Source organism: Felis catus, chromosome C2, assembly GCF_018350175.1.
Source record: "Felis catus isolate Fca126 chromosome C2, F.catus_Fca126_mat1.0, whole genome shotgun sequence".
Taxonomy (NCBI): Eukaryota; Metazoa; Chordata; class Mammalia; order Carnivora; family Felidae; genus Felis; species Felis catus.
In genome coordinates, this window is record NC_058376.1 from 129824783 (window position 1) to 129841116 (window position 16334).

At 39.3% G+C, this 16334-nt stretch overlaps 1 protein-coding gene across 2 annotated transcripts in view; it reads left to right on the forward strand.

Moving 5' to 3' along the window:
• Positions 1 to 16334, forward strand: part of ACAD11 (acyl-CoA dehydrogenase family member 11) — a 93299-nt gene that overhangs the window by 745 nt on the left and 76220 nt on the right. Inside the window, exons 2-6 of one of the 2 annotated variants that reach the window (XM_045037594.1) lie at positions 156 to 258; positions 7324 to 7423; positions 10120 to 10245; positions 10854 to 11015; positions 12566 to 12730. In XM_045037594.1, coding sequence (XP_044893529.1) covers positions 10228 to 10245; positions 10854 to 11015; positions 12566 to 12730 — 345 coding nt within the window. In that variant the 5' untranslated portion in view covers positions 156 to 258; positions 7324 to 7423; positions 10120 to 10227. The remainder of the gene's footprint in view (positions 1 to 155; positions 259 to 7323; positions 7424 to 10119; positions 10246 to 10853; positions 11016 to 12565; positions 12731 to 16334) is intronic. The other variant, XM_003992118.6, reaches the window with a different exon arrangement.

The window sequence follows — 16334 nt, forward strand, 5'->3', positions numbered from 1 at the left end:
AAACAAATCTGTACAGTGTGCTTTTCTTTCTTTGGCCCACGGTGGGTTCGCAATTTCCCCCCGTCCCCGCTTCTTTTCCTGCACTGACTCGCTCTGTAGGTGGGGGCTACCGTCAGTGGTCCCCTGCATTTCATCCTGGGTATTTCCAATTCGAGGTCAATAATGGAAGCACCACAACATTCATGAGTCCAGCTATGAGAAGGAATCTTTGTTGAAGGATGCAATCCTGTACCTGGAAGATTCACTGAGGCAATTAAGGTTGGAAGCTTTGTGGGATAATATAAAGAGGTTTTCTCTCAACTTCTGTTATGTGACCGTTAGATCTTTTTTTTTTTTTTTCTGAGAAGCAGGTGCAATTCCGTTGTAATTGGCAATGTTCTCGAAGGTTGAGTTAATGGCACCAGCTGGTGGGCCTAAATTCTAATCCTAGATCTTCCACTTAGCAAATCACAGCACTACTTTGGGCTTTAGTTCTTTTTGAAGTGAGGGAATGGAACTGGATGACGCTCCTGACAATACTGTTCTCCACCATGAATCTGGCTCTGGTCTGTTTTATAATGAACAAATTTTAAAAAAATTTATTCTAAAAGTAGTATTGTGATAAAGGCAGAACTATAGAAACAGTGCTGGCTTCCAGGAAATTCTATCTGCCACTTAATGACTGGGAATTTAAATGTTATATAAACTCCCTGAGAATTAGTTTCCTGATCTGCAATAAGTACTTGCTCCTTTTAATAATTAAATTGCATAATAGTAGGTGAAAGGTCTTAAACACTGTTTACAACACAAGGCTTCTAGGCTGGAAACCTAAGCTGGTTTTTATTACACCTACTTCAGCCTCCAGTATCTATTGGGATGTACCTTTTAATTCTATACCACAAAACTCTCTGATCCATCTCCTTTACCACTATTTTTATTTTCACATAAATCACTAGTCATGGAATACAAATGCCAGTGATAAGTGCCAGAGGCATATGATATTGCATATTGTTGCAGGGAGTATGGCCGGAGTCGCAAAAGATGAGTCCTCAAAGTGCAGTTAAGTGAAGGTCCTCATACTCGAGTCGGAATGAGGCCCTGACTACAGAATGAAGCTTCTTTTTATTAGGATAATTGCGGAAAACTATGTGCATAAAGTCAGCTAAGCAAGTGTGTTCATCAATCTAATGGTTTAGCTTTTCAAGGTTGAATTTGAAGTTAATTGGTTTCTATAACACTAGGAAGGGTCAGGTGTGAAGGAGGACCTGACCCTGGACAACGTTAATGGCTCTAGGCAATCCTTACAAGCCACAGCACAGCCAGCTGTGTTCAGCTGTGTAAACATGCTAAGGCCTTATACCTTCTCCAGCCCTTCCCTTTTGAAGTCTTTTCCTTTGATACTTCTCTCCTGCATCTCCCACAGTATGTGATACTGACCATGTTTTTTTCTCCAGCTGGGTTCAGCTATATGAGTGTAGGCAAAGAGTTGGACTTAAACTAGAATGGGTGGAGTATGGGGGCGGCAGTTGCCTGGGTGGCTCAGTTGGTTATGCAACTGACTTTTGATTTTGGCTCAGGTCAATGATCTTCCTGAGAACCAGCCCCACCGGTTTCATGTTTCACTCTTAGCCAGAATTTGCTTGGGATTTTATCTCTCCTCTCTCTCTGCCCCTCCTTCTCCCCACCCACCCTGTGCATTTACGCTCCCTCTCAAAATAAATAAACATTAAGGGGGAAAAAACCAGAATGGGGGAAGCCAAGCAAATAATCTGGAGAGGGGTTTAATAAGTATATTAAAGATGCATTCAAGAGGGTGGTTATGTAATTGACCATCAGATTTAAACGAGTGAAGGAAGGATGTGGGGGAAGAGGAAGCTGAAGGATGCTAAAAGATAGTATGATCAATGAATGGTAGTTCCCAGGATTGAAGGATTGTTGGAATCAAGGTACCAACCAGCAGGAGTGAGTGAAAAGATAATGGTCAGAGATAGAAATGCTTAACGAGGATGGATTATGCAGTGCTTGAATTGGTGTGTAAGGTATGTCCCCTAGAGTAGGTGACTGAAGTAGTATAAAGGAAAATGTCACCGGAGTAGAAGAATTCAAGGAACTGACGCAGTCCTGAGTGTTAGAATGAACATCTGAGTAGATTTTGAAATTATTAATGAAGATAGGAGTAGTGTAAATAAGAGCAATAGTGAATCAAAAGGCAATGAGGGGGAGTGATTTAAGAGCAGTTGGTTGCAACAAGAAAGGGTAGAGTGCAGTAGTCTCATAACATGAGATTCAAAGCTGGATTGAAGGGTTTAGGCAGGAGGGAGGGCAAAAAGTTTGCAAGTGGCGATGAGTATCAAGAGGGACATAGACTCCCATCTCCAGGCCTACAGGATAGGTGATGTGGGGGAGGGGGGTGGAATCTACTGTGTAATAAGCCTGCAAAGGAAACAGGGGCCTCATGGAACATTCAAGCTTTAGTCACAGCAAGAAGGTGAAGTGTCCATTCAGAGAGTGAAGCTGTTTGTGATTATGCTGAAAGACAGTTCCAGGGGCACAGAGAAAAGATATCAAGAGTTGGGGGAGGGGAGGGTGGGAGAAGAAGACAAAACAGGGCCTGTGCAGAGCCTTATGGGAATTAGAGTATAGTAAGTAAGTGGTGATATGGGAATCTGGGACTTTTGTTGATGACCTAAACAAGGATAAAGAGCATAAGGGGCATCTGCCTAGCTCAGTCAGTAGAGCATGAGACTGTTGATCTCATAATGGTGGGTTAAAGCCCCACATTGGGCATAGAGCTTACTTAAAAACAAAAAAACAAAACATGATGAGACCAATCCTGGGGGGTTCATGACAGTAGTGATATAAGTGATGGGAAATAAGAAAAGTGAAGTGTTTGGGACTACAGAGGGACAGTCTTATACTAAGTGCTCTGGGCTCCAACCCCCCCCCCCCCCAACAAATGATGCCAATTTAAAAATAACTTTGTTCAGGGTGCCTGGATGGCTCAGCTAGTTAAGTGTCCAACTCTTGATTTTGGCTCAGGTCATGATCTCACTGTTGTGAGATCAAGCCCCATGTCATTTTTCCATGCTGGGCATGGAGCCTGCTTAAGATTCTCTTTCTTCCTCTCCCACCCTCTCTCTCTCTCTCAAAAACAAACAAACAAACAAAAATAAACAAAGAAACTTTGTTCTCTAAAATGAATAGCACTTTCCATTTATTTCTCATATGAATAGAATGAACCTGTATTCTCTTCCCCTGTGTGTATTCAAGTATTCAAAATGTCTAGTAATAGCTCAAATATGATTTTTAAAAACTGTCACTGATCTCTCTACAAATTAGGATCTTTCAGACTTCATAACTCTATGGAATGTGTTATGTTGTTTTGGTCAGCTTGGTCTATTTCTGCATTCATGGTTCCACAACAGGCATCTTCTGTTTGACTTCATCTTTGATTCTGCTTTGATGTGTCTCATCTTCCACCATGGCCTTACTGTTGAAAATATAGGATCAGAGCATGTCCTTAGGGGATATTTTGCCTCTCTGCTTCTACTCTCTAGCTTTGTACTTCTAAGCCTCTTCTACTGGATACTCAATGTTTTCCATGCCGAACACCATGACAGTGGTCTTTTAATCTTTAATTTTCTTGATCTCTTATCTAGAGCAAATACATTTAAAATGCTGTTAGCATCAACATCAATAGTTACTTTAGGGGCACCTGGGTGGCTTAGTCGATTTGAATGTCTGACTTCAGCTCAGGTCATGATCTCATGGCTTGTGGGTTTGAGCCCTGCATTGGGCTCTGTGCTGACAGCTCAGAGCCTGGAGCCTGCTTCAGAGTCTGTGTCGCCCTCTCTCTCTGCCCCTCCCCTGCTCATGCTGTGTCTTTCTCAAAAATAATCATTTAAAAAATTAATGAAAAAAAGTTCAATTGTACAACTCTAAAGTGTGCTGGAGGGATGTTTATTAGTTCAAATTTTCTAAACTACTTGTTATCCTGTATCATTGCTCAATTTCATGAATCTGAATGAACACACTAAACTGATTGTCAGAGTAGATAGTGAAGGTTAAAGTCCATTTGGTATGATCTGTGGTATTGCACGTAATCAAAACAGTCATTACTCCACCAGTGGTTTCAATACCAAAGGAGATGGAATGATATCAAAGAGCAGTGAATTTTGAATAGTTTCAGATTTATCCCTGGACAAGAGACAAGATGGCTGCCTACATAGCTGCAAACATAAGTAACACCCTTGTCAGGATTGATGCTTTTTTCTAATTTCTTGCTTTCGAAAGAAAATTCCTATAGATATTTCTAAGTTTCTGAAGCTTGGAGATGCAGCTGAAACCACCCAGTAGGATGACCTTGTGGGCCTGAGACTTATCTAGCAAGATGTGAAGAAAGGCTTAACCTTTTCGCCTTCTCTATGGACAAATTAAGTTAACTTTCTAGCTTTGTTATTCTAGTAACTCCTTAAAGGTGGCATGTCAGCTCTGTTTCTAGGCAACATTACTTCCGGTAAAAATAATATGTAATTGATAAACTGTAAACTAGAAGTCCTGGAAATGAACTCTAAGTATCTGATGGGGTACTTTGGGCTTCCCTAAGTGTAGCAAGTTCTTGTACCTGCTCATGTCCCTTGCCAGGAAGCTGGGAGCTGTGTCCAGAAGAATGTTACTAGAGACAATAGCTCCTGTGGAACATGAGGCTTCTAAGCCAGGGTGGAACCTATGTGGTCCCATTTCTTAGAACCTGAGCCATCACCAAAGGGACACAGGGGTCACAGAGTAGATCCTAGAATGCTGCATGGATTACTGTGATGCCCCTGCTGTAGAAGTTCATCTGATGTTGCCCTGCTGCAAAACTGTATTTCCTGACTTCATATGCTTCCTCTTCTTCTTCTTCTTTTTAAGTTTATTTATTTATTTTGAGGGGGAAAGAGGGGCAGAGAGAGAGGGAGAGAGAATCCCAAGCAAGCTCTGTGCTGTCAGCATTGAGCCCTTATGCAGGGCTCAAGCTCACAAACCATGTGATCATGACCTGAGCTAATATCAAGAGTCAGCCACTTAACTGACAGCCACCCAGACACCCCTGACTTTGTATGTTTCCAAGTGAACTAGTGCAGAGGGTAGTCAGTTAGGTTTTGTGAGACTGATTGTCTAATCAAAGTCTTCTCCAGCCGAGTGAATTTCCCTAACTGCATACTTAAATACGAAGATTCCATCTTTGTTAACTAAGATTTGGCAAATCAAAAATACCACCTCTTTGGTTATAGCAACACATTTCTTTCAGCACCAAATATCTTGTCCAACTCCTAAACAATAGCTATGGCTATTGGCTTATTGATGATTCTTATCATATTGGTACCATCAGTGGTTTCTGGATTATATGGCAACCTGATGTTTAGAGTGATTAAACTTAGCCATTACTATGTGCACAGTGTTGGTGATGATCTTCCCAAGGTGGGCTTCTGCATTTTCGGGGGTTCTTTTTAGGAACCATGGTATATATGTACACAGAGAAGATTTTAATTTGGTGAGATTTTAACAGAAATATGTATTTTTTAATTTATTTTTCTGTTGAAGTATAGTGTCACTGGGATTTTTTTGAGACAAAATTTATCTTACATAACATTTAAAATTTGAACTATTTTTAAATATACAACTTAGTGGGTTTTAGTATATTCACAATGTTTTGTCACCAGCACCTCTATTTCCAGAACATTTCCATCAACCTAGAAAGAAATCCTTACCTACCAATTCTGCCCTCCTCCCATCCCTTAGCAGCCACTAATCCACTTTCTGTCCCTATGGATTTACATACTCTGGACATTTCAAAGAAGTGGAATCATACAATACATGGTCTTTTGTAACTGGCTTTTTTTCACTTAGCGTCATGTTTTCAAAGCCCATTCTTGTTGCAGCATGTATCAGAACTTTATTCCTTCTATGGCTAACAGTCCGTTATATGGCTGTGTTACATTTTGTTTATACATCTGTCTATTAATGGACATTTGGGTTATTTCCATTTTGGGGTGTTGTGAATAGTGCTGCTATGAACATTCATGGACAAGGTTTTATACAAATGTGTTTTCGGTTCCCTTAGATCTATACCTAGGAGTGGAATTGCTGGGTCATGTGGTAACTCTATCTTCAATAAAAAGCTTTTTTTTTTTTCTTTATATTTCACTTACGTCATTTACTATCTTGAAAGGCTGGTACTTCATATATGATTGCATCATCAAAAAATGCATCAATCAGACTTTTGGCATTAAAAAAAATGTTGTAAGTTTCATTGCAACTTGACTCTTTGTAGCATCACAAATAAATTTTCCCATGTCCCAATAATCAACATAGCTTGAGGTGATCCCATTCTTGACCACTGGCAATGATCTCTATTTTTCCATGTTAAAAGGCACCCACACAGGTTTAGATGGTGCCAAAATCAGTGTTCTTAGATATGATTCCTGGGAAGGATGGGTCTGGCTTGTAGAAGAAAGATGTAGACAATGGAGCTGCTACTGCATTCAATCTGGACTAGTTTTGTCCTTTGCAGATCGAAGCTAAAGGCCTAGGGAGAAACTTCAAAGATTTTTTTTTTTCACTTCCTATTACCTGTTACCTCAGAGACTGATTCTTTTAATTATTTGTTTAAGGCCTCTCTTTCATGCTTTTGGAATCTTCAAAAGCTGGGTAATTCTAAACTGCTATATTGTGAATGAAGGTGTAAATTGAATAGTTTTGATATCTGGAGGATATTTTTAGTCCATGTGAGAATTTTTGCTCTCCTTGCAGGGAAAGCCAATGCCCTGGTATCTATGAGTTCCTTGGGGCACTGTTGTGTCTCCCTGGCCCAGATGTTCACCCTGGTCCAGACACTTCTCTCTTACCAGAATTCCCATTGTGGAGAGCTATACTTAGGTGCTAGCCTTGGTGAAGCATCTGGGGGTTATATCTCTAACAGCAGATGAGGGGCCATTTACCCACCTATTCCAGCATCCTTTAATTAATTTTCTGACTGATCACATACCATCTCTTTTCCCAGCCTTCATTTACTTAGATCTAGGCATTATTCTAGGGGTACTACTGATAAAATTCATGATTTACAGGCAGGGAGTGAGGTCCTCTCTTCTACCTATGTGGATTACAGATTCTCCAGCTGCCACTGTGTTATCATCTGCTTTATATCATCCAAAAACTAGTGTTTTGAGCTGCTGGTAGCACCTCTGTTGATTTCCCAGCACTGAAATTTATTTATTTTCATTTTGTGCTTCTTTTGACATCTTGGTAGCATTTGGGGAAGGAAAATATATCTTTGTAATAGGCCTTTTCTCTACTCTTACCCAGATCAGGACAGTCCAATCCAACCTTTTATCTCCAGAAGGGCTATCAAGCATATGTACTCAGAAAAAAACCATCTGGATCACTTCTTCCTAAAGCACATAAGGTATGGTGTACAAATGCAATAATTCTTTTTTAAGTTTACTTATTTTAGAAAGAGAGCAGGGGAGAGGCAGAGGGAGAGGGAGAGAGAGAATCCCAAGCAGGTTCCTTGCTGGTGGCATGGAACCCGACGCAGGGCTCAAACTCATGAAATGTGAGATCATGACCTGAGCCAAAATCAAGAATCAGACATTCAACTGCCACCCAGGAACCCCCCCTTTTTTTTAAATTTTAGAGTACATGAGCAGGGGAGAGGAGTGGGAATCAGAGGAGAGAGGGAGAGAGGGAGAGAGAGAGAGAGGGAGAGAGAGAAAGAGAGAATCCCAAGCAGGCTCCACACTTGGTGTGGAGTCCAACACCGGGTTCGATCCCGTGACCCTGGGATCATGACCTAAGCCGAAATCAGGGGTTGGACACTCAACCAACTGAGTCATACAGGCACCTCTACAAATGCAAGAATTCTTTGTTGACAAATAAATGCTTTTTATGCACACACACAAAAAAACATTTTAAATTGCTTTTATTTTTTATTTTTTAAAATGTTTTTTTTTTTTGAGAGAAAGCGCTCACAAGCGGGGGAAGGGCAGAGAGAGAGGGAAAAAGAGAATCCGAAGCAAGGCCCAAGCTGTCAGCACAGAGCCCAGTGTGGGCTTCAAACTCATGAACTGTGAGATCGTGACCTGAGGCGAAGTCTGACATTTAACCCAACGAGTTACCCAGGCACCCCTAAATTGCTTCAAAAGTCATCTCATGTTATTAAATAATAATGTATTCTATTTATCAGATGAAAATTTCACTTGAATTATATCCCTTTTTGTTTTTAAAAAGGACTTGAGGAGGGGTACCTTGGTGGTTCAGTTGGCTAAGCATTGGACTTCAGCTCAGGTCATCATTCCAGCACCAGGGTGCTTACAAACACTTCTGTCACAGCCTATGGCTCTGCTGGCTTCTCTCACCTTGGTCATTGTTTAATCATGTCCCTGCTCTAGTTAATCTTTATCAACTGCTGCTTTATTACAGCTGTCAAAGTGAGCTGTGTGGTTTCTCCTCCTTAGAAGTCATCAGTCACCACTGAGTCTGGGGCCAGATGAGTCAGCATCACAGCTCTGCTGTGAGCCATGTCCTGAGGTCCTGAGTGATAGGCTCATATATATGTCCTGGTTGAGGAGACTCTTTTATCATATTTGGGTTCCTGTTTCAGTGTTAGCTTACGTGTCTTTGCCTCCTTTCCCCATGGTTATCTTGAACTCCATGGCAGCCTTGGATACCAGGAAGGATTCCCATCCTCTGCTTTAGAAACAAATACCTCTTTAGATCTCCAGAAAAGCTAGTGCTTTTCCCTTCTACCAACACTCACTGGCCTCCCCCCCAGCACCATGTAGCTGACTGTGCTCAGAGCCTTAGAATAGAGACTTGCCTGAGCCCCCTTGAGAGACAGAAAAAGAGAGAAAGAGTAAACGAGAGCGAGCCAGTGAGCCGTGAATTGCTGAGAACATCTCTTTGTGAAATATTATGAAATTTGTGAAATATTGTGGTCAGGAACTGTTGCCTTCATATGAGCAGAGCCAGGATGAAGCCCCATTCATGTGCTATCCTTTAGCCTAATTAAATTTCTTTCTTTCTTTCTTTCTTTCTTTTTTTTTTTTTTTTTTTTTAGTGCTGGCCTAATTTATAATTGTAATAATTGCTATGACTACATGACTACTTTTAAGGAAAATATTACCCCCCAGGTCATTTGTTGATACTGTTTTAAAATTGATTTGTAGGGGTGCCTGGGTGGCTCAGTTGGTTAAGCATCCGACTTTGGCTCAGGTCATGATTTCACGGTCTGTAAGTTCAAGCCCCATGTCAGGCTCTGGGCTAACAGCTCAGAGCCTGGAGCCTGCTTCAGATTCTATGTCTCCCTCTCTCTCTGCCTCTCCCCTACTCGTACTCTGTCTGTTTCTCTCTCTCTCTCTCTCCCTCTCCCTCTCCCTCTCCCTCTCCCTCTCCCTCTCAAAAATAAATAATAAACATTAAAAATTAAAAAAAAATTTTTTTACATATTTATTTTTGAGAGAGAGAGAGAGACACAGTGCAAGCAGGAGAGGGGCAGAGAGAAAGGGAGACACAGAATCTGAAGCAAGCTCCAGGCTCTGAGCTGTCAGCAGAGCCCAATGCAGGGCTTAAATCCACGAAATGTGAGATCATGACCCAAACTGACGAAGCCACTGACTGAGCCACCCAGGCAGCCTAATATTTAAAAAATTTTTAAATAAAATTGATTTCTAGCATTAATGTAAGGTCACAAATCGTTATTAAATTTCTGTGTTTCTAGGGTACCTGGCTGGCTCAGTTGGAAGAGCACATGACTCTTTATCTTAGGGTCAGGAGTTCAAGCCCCACACTGGGTGTAAAGATTACTTAAAAAAAATTAATTAAAACTTAAATTGGGGCACCTGGGTGGCTCAGTCAGTTGAGCCTCTGACTTCAGCTCAGGTCATGATCTTGCAGTTCGTGGGTTTGAGCCCCACATTAGGCTCTGTGCTGACAGCTCAGAGCCTGGAGCCTACTTTGGATTCTGTGTCTCCCTCTCTATCTCTCTCAGCCCCTCCCCTGCTCATACTCTGTCTTTCTCTCTCAAAAATAAACATCAAAAAAAATTTTTTTTAACTTAAATTTCTGTGTTTCTGATTTTTAATAATCCATCATCCTATTTAGATTGATAGAGAATTTAAAGTCCAGAAAGCTTTGTTTTCAATTGGATTCCCCGTTCCCAAGCCTTTATTGTACTGCAGTGATGCTTCTATCATTGGAACAGAATTTTACATGATGGAACATGTGCAGGTAAATTAACACTTAATCTTTATTGTTGCTTTTATTTTTAATCGTGAAAATTAGATGCTAATAAATAATAGTTTATTAGTTAACATTTTAGGTAATTTGCTTTGCAAGGGCTTAAACTTTCATTTGAATTTGAGCACAGGCAGTGTAGGAGGGATGAAATAGACTAGGAACAAATTTAGTAATTAGCAGGTGTTGACTTATTCTCAAATTTTCCTCTAGATGGCAATAAAGAGCTATATGTAGTGGCAATAACCAAACCCTCCAGATGGTGGACAGAAAAATACTACTCCAAAGAGAATATCAATCCCTTAAGAACAATAAATTCAAAGTGTTTAAAAAAAATTATTTTGTAAACTGTAACTTGAGAGTAGTTTTGTCCATTAAGTTCATTTTGGAATATCGTTGTATATTCCCTTTGGCATACATAATCTATTAAACATGTTTCCTAAGTGAATGTTTTTCTAGCATATTCTACAAAGAATTGTTTTTGTTGGAAAACTGTTATCCTGATTTTTTTTTTGTGGACAATGGGGGATTATGACACTACAAGTAATTGGAGTGAAAAAATGTATTTTGTTTTAAATTATCTATTGTAATTGTTTCTATAGGGTCGAATCTTTCGTGATTTTACAATTCCTGGAGTTAGCCCAGCAGAACGCTCAGCCATATATGTGGCCATGATAGAAACCTTGGCTCGGTTACATTCCTTGAATGTACAGTTGTTGCAGCTGGAAGGATATGGTAGAGGTGTTGGGTACTGCAAAAGACAGGTAATGCGTCCACATGAAGAGCTCCTTTTCTCAAGTTCTTGGAAATAATATCCTTGATTAGTCAAAAAAAAAACCAATTATACTTTCCCGAAACTTGGGTATAACTTTTAATATCAACCTTTCTATTGGCTTTTTGTTAGCAGAAAATAATTTTATATTTTTAGATCATGTTTGTTCAGCCTAAGCTTCTGTAACTAACAACATGTACATGGATGCAAACTTAAAGCTTTTCTGCCTCTTCACTTAATTTATCAATATGTTTTCTATACAGTTTTCCTTTTGAAGTTAACATTTATTAAGCACGATTGTGTGTGTTTAATACTTCCTGAGTACACTGTTAAATATCAAGAAAATAGAAATAAGTTCTTCCCCTAAAGGAACATTTTTTTTGAGAGACCTATACATGAATCTCATTTATGTGAAACTTGAAAATAGAATAAAGGAATATATAATCTAGTAGTAAATTGTTTGGTACCCATCATGAGAGCTGTTCTATTTAGAGGGTGCATATCAGCGTGCCCTTACTTGGGTGGGGAAAGCTTTGTGGGAGAGATCTGTCTTGCACTGTGTATTTAAGTAAAGAGAAAATCTAGAGTGATAGGGAAGAGATGGTGAGCATTTCAAACCAAAGAGACAGCAAGATCAGATATGTATGGGACTATTTGCCTATGTCTGTCTGTCTGTCTGTCTTTTTGAGGGGGGCTAAGGGAAGAGAGAAGGGAGTAAGATTTAGAGAGTACTCACACTATGCCAGGCCCCATGGTAGGTAGGTTGCTGACCTACTCTTAAAATCTTCGTAATAATCCTAAGACATAGGTATTATTACCCTCATTTTGCACATGAGGAATCTAAGGCTACTGCATATCAAATAATACGTGAATAAGTGGCTTAGGCGTAATTTATACTTGAGTCTGTATGATTCCACAGATGAAGGTCTTTACTGCACTAAGCTGACCAGAGATACCTTGGGCAATGGGGAGATAACTATGAGCTGATGAATAATATGGTTTCAATTGATGGAGGACTTTGAGTATAATTTGATTTGTTTGTATTTGATTCTAAGAACAATAAAAAGTCTTTGCACTCCTTATACCTGAAATATATTTAGAAGATCCTGTAGGTAATAAGAAAAAGTATTAAAATGAAAAGTAAAAATCTCCCTTCTTCTCCCAGCCCCCATATTTCCTTTTTCAGAGATTACTTGTTTCTTGTGACCCTTCCAGAAATCTGCTATACCTTTTTATTTGTGTATATATGTGTTTGTGTACATTCTTTTATTCTTTCACAAAATAGTTGCAGAATAGAGGCTAGAACCCACATTTCTTGATCCCTGTGCCAGTATTTTTTTTCCTGATAAAAATCTAAGTTAGTAAAAGGGAACTAGATGGAAGAGAGATTTAAATGTTTTAGGTTCATGTGAACGTCACTTAGAGGGATTTGTCTGGAGCATTGAGGAATAAAACCAAATTTGATATGATTGAATTTTGTTTAAATTTAGAACCTAAGTTCTATGTTCAACTTTACAATTTTTCTTATTTATATATCTTTAGGTATCAACCTGGATAGAGCAATATAAAGCTGCAGCTCATCAGGACATCCTTGCCATGAACCAGCTATTTCACTGGCTAATGAAAAACTTGCCAGATAATGACAATGAAGAAAATTTGATTCATGGAGACTACAAACTAGATAACATAGTTTTCCACCCTACAGAGGTATTTAAGCTGTATTTATAATAAATTAATTAGGTCTTAGCACTTTTGACTTGGGACACAAGTACTAGCTAGATATTCCCCTCAGAGCTCCAATGGAGACCAACCCAACCCAACCCAACCTCACTCTTCCTCTTTGGTACTGTCTTCACCACTCAAAACTTTCAGGAATGAGTCCTACAGATTTTATGGCATAGGTAACTGCCTACTTTTAAGGCCAAGTGCAATCCTCAGGGTATCTGACTTACTGCTTAAAGAGGATTTGGGAACTTACATGCATGTCACTGTTTTCTTCAGAAAAGTTTTTCATCTACAACAAGTATTTAACTTACCCATATTCTTGCTCTTTTGGTCCACCTTCAGTTCCCTTTTCTTATCTCATGAAGAATTTTTAATGTGACTATTATAAGCTCAGAGAGGACAGAATTCCAAACGCCTCTTTTGACGGTTTGAAAGAATTATATGAGCTTAACGTGACCTTGCTCTGTGTAAATGTACACAGTGTCATCTTTATAAAAGGTTCAAACAAGTAAAAACTATAACCTCCCTCCACTGAGCACAGACTGTGAAGTCTGGGATTGGAGGAATATGGTGGGAGCGAGGAAACCATCTCAGTCCTCCTCATTACCTGTATGCCATTGGACAAGATATTAATTCTGACATTAATGTGAAAGATTTATAGTTTCCTGAATCCTACTTGTTAAAAAGAGTTTTTTCTGGGTTCATTAATTTTCTCAGATGCTGAGATGTTTTAGGGCAGTAAGAACTGCTCTGAATTCGCGTGCTAAGCTTCTGGATTTCATGTTCTTTCCATACAGGAAGAGGACAGGAGAAAAATAGCATTGTAAATTACATTGCTGTCATAATTCAAAGTAGTACTGTATCAAGTAAGAATTCAAATATAGCAGAAAGACATGAGCACATTCACCAGCAAGACAGAAAACATAGGAAAGTAAATTTTGATATTAAAATTGTGTATGTAATTATAAATGTGTATGCGTAGACTTTTGTTAATGGCACTGATGAATTCTGAAATAACTTTGTTAAATATAGATTAGGAAAATTAAAGAATGCTAATTAATAACTTGGAAAAAATTTAAAAAAAAATTTTTTTAACATTTATTTATATTTAAGAGAAAGGGAGACAGGGAGTGAGTGGGGGAGGGGCAGAGAGAGAGGGAGACACAGATTCTGAAGCAGGTTCCAGGCTCTGAGCTGTGAGCACAGAGCCTGATGTGGGGCTCAAACCTACGAACCGTGAGATCATGACCTGAGCCCAAGTTGGTTTCTTAACCAACTGAGCCACCCAGGTGCCCCATAACCTACAAAAAATTTTAAAGCTTATACCTTTAAACCTAGCAGGATCAGGCCTGTATTTGATCTGTACCATAGAAGTGTTTAATATTTTAAGAGCCTATCTTTGAATAAGTCACGGTTTTCTATGGGTTCTGTAACCATGTACTTTTCTACTCATTGCTTAAGCAAGGAAGGAAAAATTCAGACCTAGATCTCTTGAATTTTGTGTCACCTACCAAGATGTTTAAATTTAGGATTAATCATAATACGCTGAAAATAATGGCAAAAACACTAAGTACTAAATGGTTACTCCCTTTTAATTTTTAATCTCCTATTAGAAAACCACTTCTTTTTTTTTTTTTTAATATATGAAATTTATTGTCAAATTGGTTTCCATACAACACCCAGTGCTCATCCCAACAGGTGCCCTCCTCAATACCCATCCCCCACCCTCCTCCCTCCCTCCCACCCCCCATCAGCCCTCAGTTTGTTCTCAGTTTTTAAGAGTCTCTTATGCTTTGGCTCTCTCCCACTCTAACCTGTTTTTTTTTTTTTCCTTCCCCTCCGCATGGGTTCCTGTTAAGTTTCTCAGGATCCACATAAGCATGAACACATATGGTATCCGTCTTTCTCTGTATGGCTTATTTCACTTAGCATAACACTCTCCAGTTCCATCCACATTGCTACAAAGGGCCATATTTCATTCTTTCTCATTGCCACGTAGTACTCCATTGTGTATATAAACCACAATTTCTTTATCCATTCATCAGTTGATGGACATTTAGGCTCTTTCCACAATTTGGCTATTGTTGAGAGTGCTACTATAAACATTGGGGTACAAGTGCCCATATGCTGATGTATCCCTTGGGTAAATTCCTAGCAGTGCTACTGCTGGGTCATAGGGTAGGTCTATTTTTAATTTTTTGAGGAACCTCCACACTGTTTTCCAGAGTGGCTGCACCAATTTGCATTCCCACCAACAGTGTAAGAGGGTTCCCGTTTCTCCACATCCTCTCCAGCATCTATAGTCTCCTGATTTGTTCATTTTGGCCACTCTGACTGGCATGAGGTGATATCTGAGTGTGGTTTTGATTTGTATTTCCCTGATGAGGAGCGACATTGAGCATCTTTTCATGTACCTGTTGGCCATCCGGATGTCTTCTTTAGAGAAGTGTCTATTCATGTTTTCTGCCCATTTCTTCACTGGATTATTTGTTTTTCGGGTGTGGAGTTTGGTGAGCTCTTTATAGATTTTGGATACTAGCCCTTTGTCCGATATGTCATTTGCGAATATCTTTTCCCATTCCGTTGGTTGCCTTTTAGTTTTGTTGATTGTGTCCTTTGCTGTGCAGAAGCTTTTTATCTTCATGAGGTCCCAATAGTTCATTTTTGCTTTTAATTCCCTTGCCTTTGGGGATGTGTCAAGTAAGAGATTGCTACGGCTGAGGTCAGAGAGGTCTTTTCCTGTTTTCTCCTCTAGGGTTTTGATGGTTTCCTGTCTCACATTCAGGTCCTTTATCCATTTTGAGTTTATTTTTGTGAATGGTGTAAGAAAGTGGTCTAGTTTCAACATGTTGCTGTCCAGTTCTCCCAGCACCATTTGTTAAAGAGACTGTCTTTTTTCCATTGGATATTCTTTCCTGCTTTGTCAAAGATTAGTTGGCCATACGTTTGTGGGTCTAGTTCTGGGGTTTCTATTCTATTCCATTGGTCTATGTGTCTGTTTTTGTGCCAAAACCATGCTGTCTTGATGATTACAGCTTTGTAGTAGAGGCTAAAGTCTGGGATTGTGATGCCTCCTGCTTTGGTCTTCTTCTTCAAAATTACTTTGGCTATTCGGGGCCTTTTGTGGTTCCATGTGAATTTTAGGATTGCTTGTTCTAGCTTCAAGAAGAATGCTGGTGCAATTTTGGGATTGCATTGAATGTGTAGATAGCTTTGGGTAGTATTGACATTTTGACAATATTTATTCTTGAAAACCACTTCTTATAGGATTAAAGTTGTCAAACAGGTGTCAACTTCCTTTAGATAAGCAGAATATTCAGTAGTTCTTCCAACTATTTTTTTAAAAAGAAACAACTTCTAGAGGCACAGCATGAAGCTATTTCTCTGCAATACCAATTTGTGACATGTATCTTTATCTTTTATTAGAGTTATATGGTATCTAGTAAAATTTCTTCTCTATACCCAATAATCTCATAATTATTAGTTAAATTTAATCAATTTCTGCCTCCTATTTAAATATTGTAGCTAATTTTTTATGGAAGTAACATATGGTTGGCAGAGTACAAGTCAACTAGCATTTATTCAT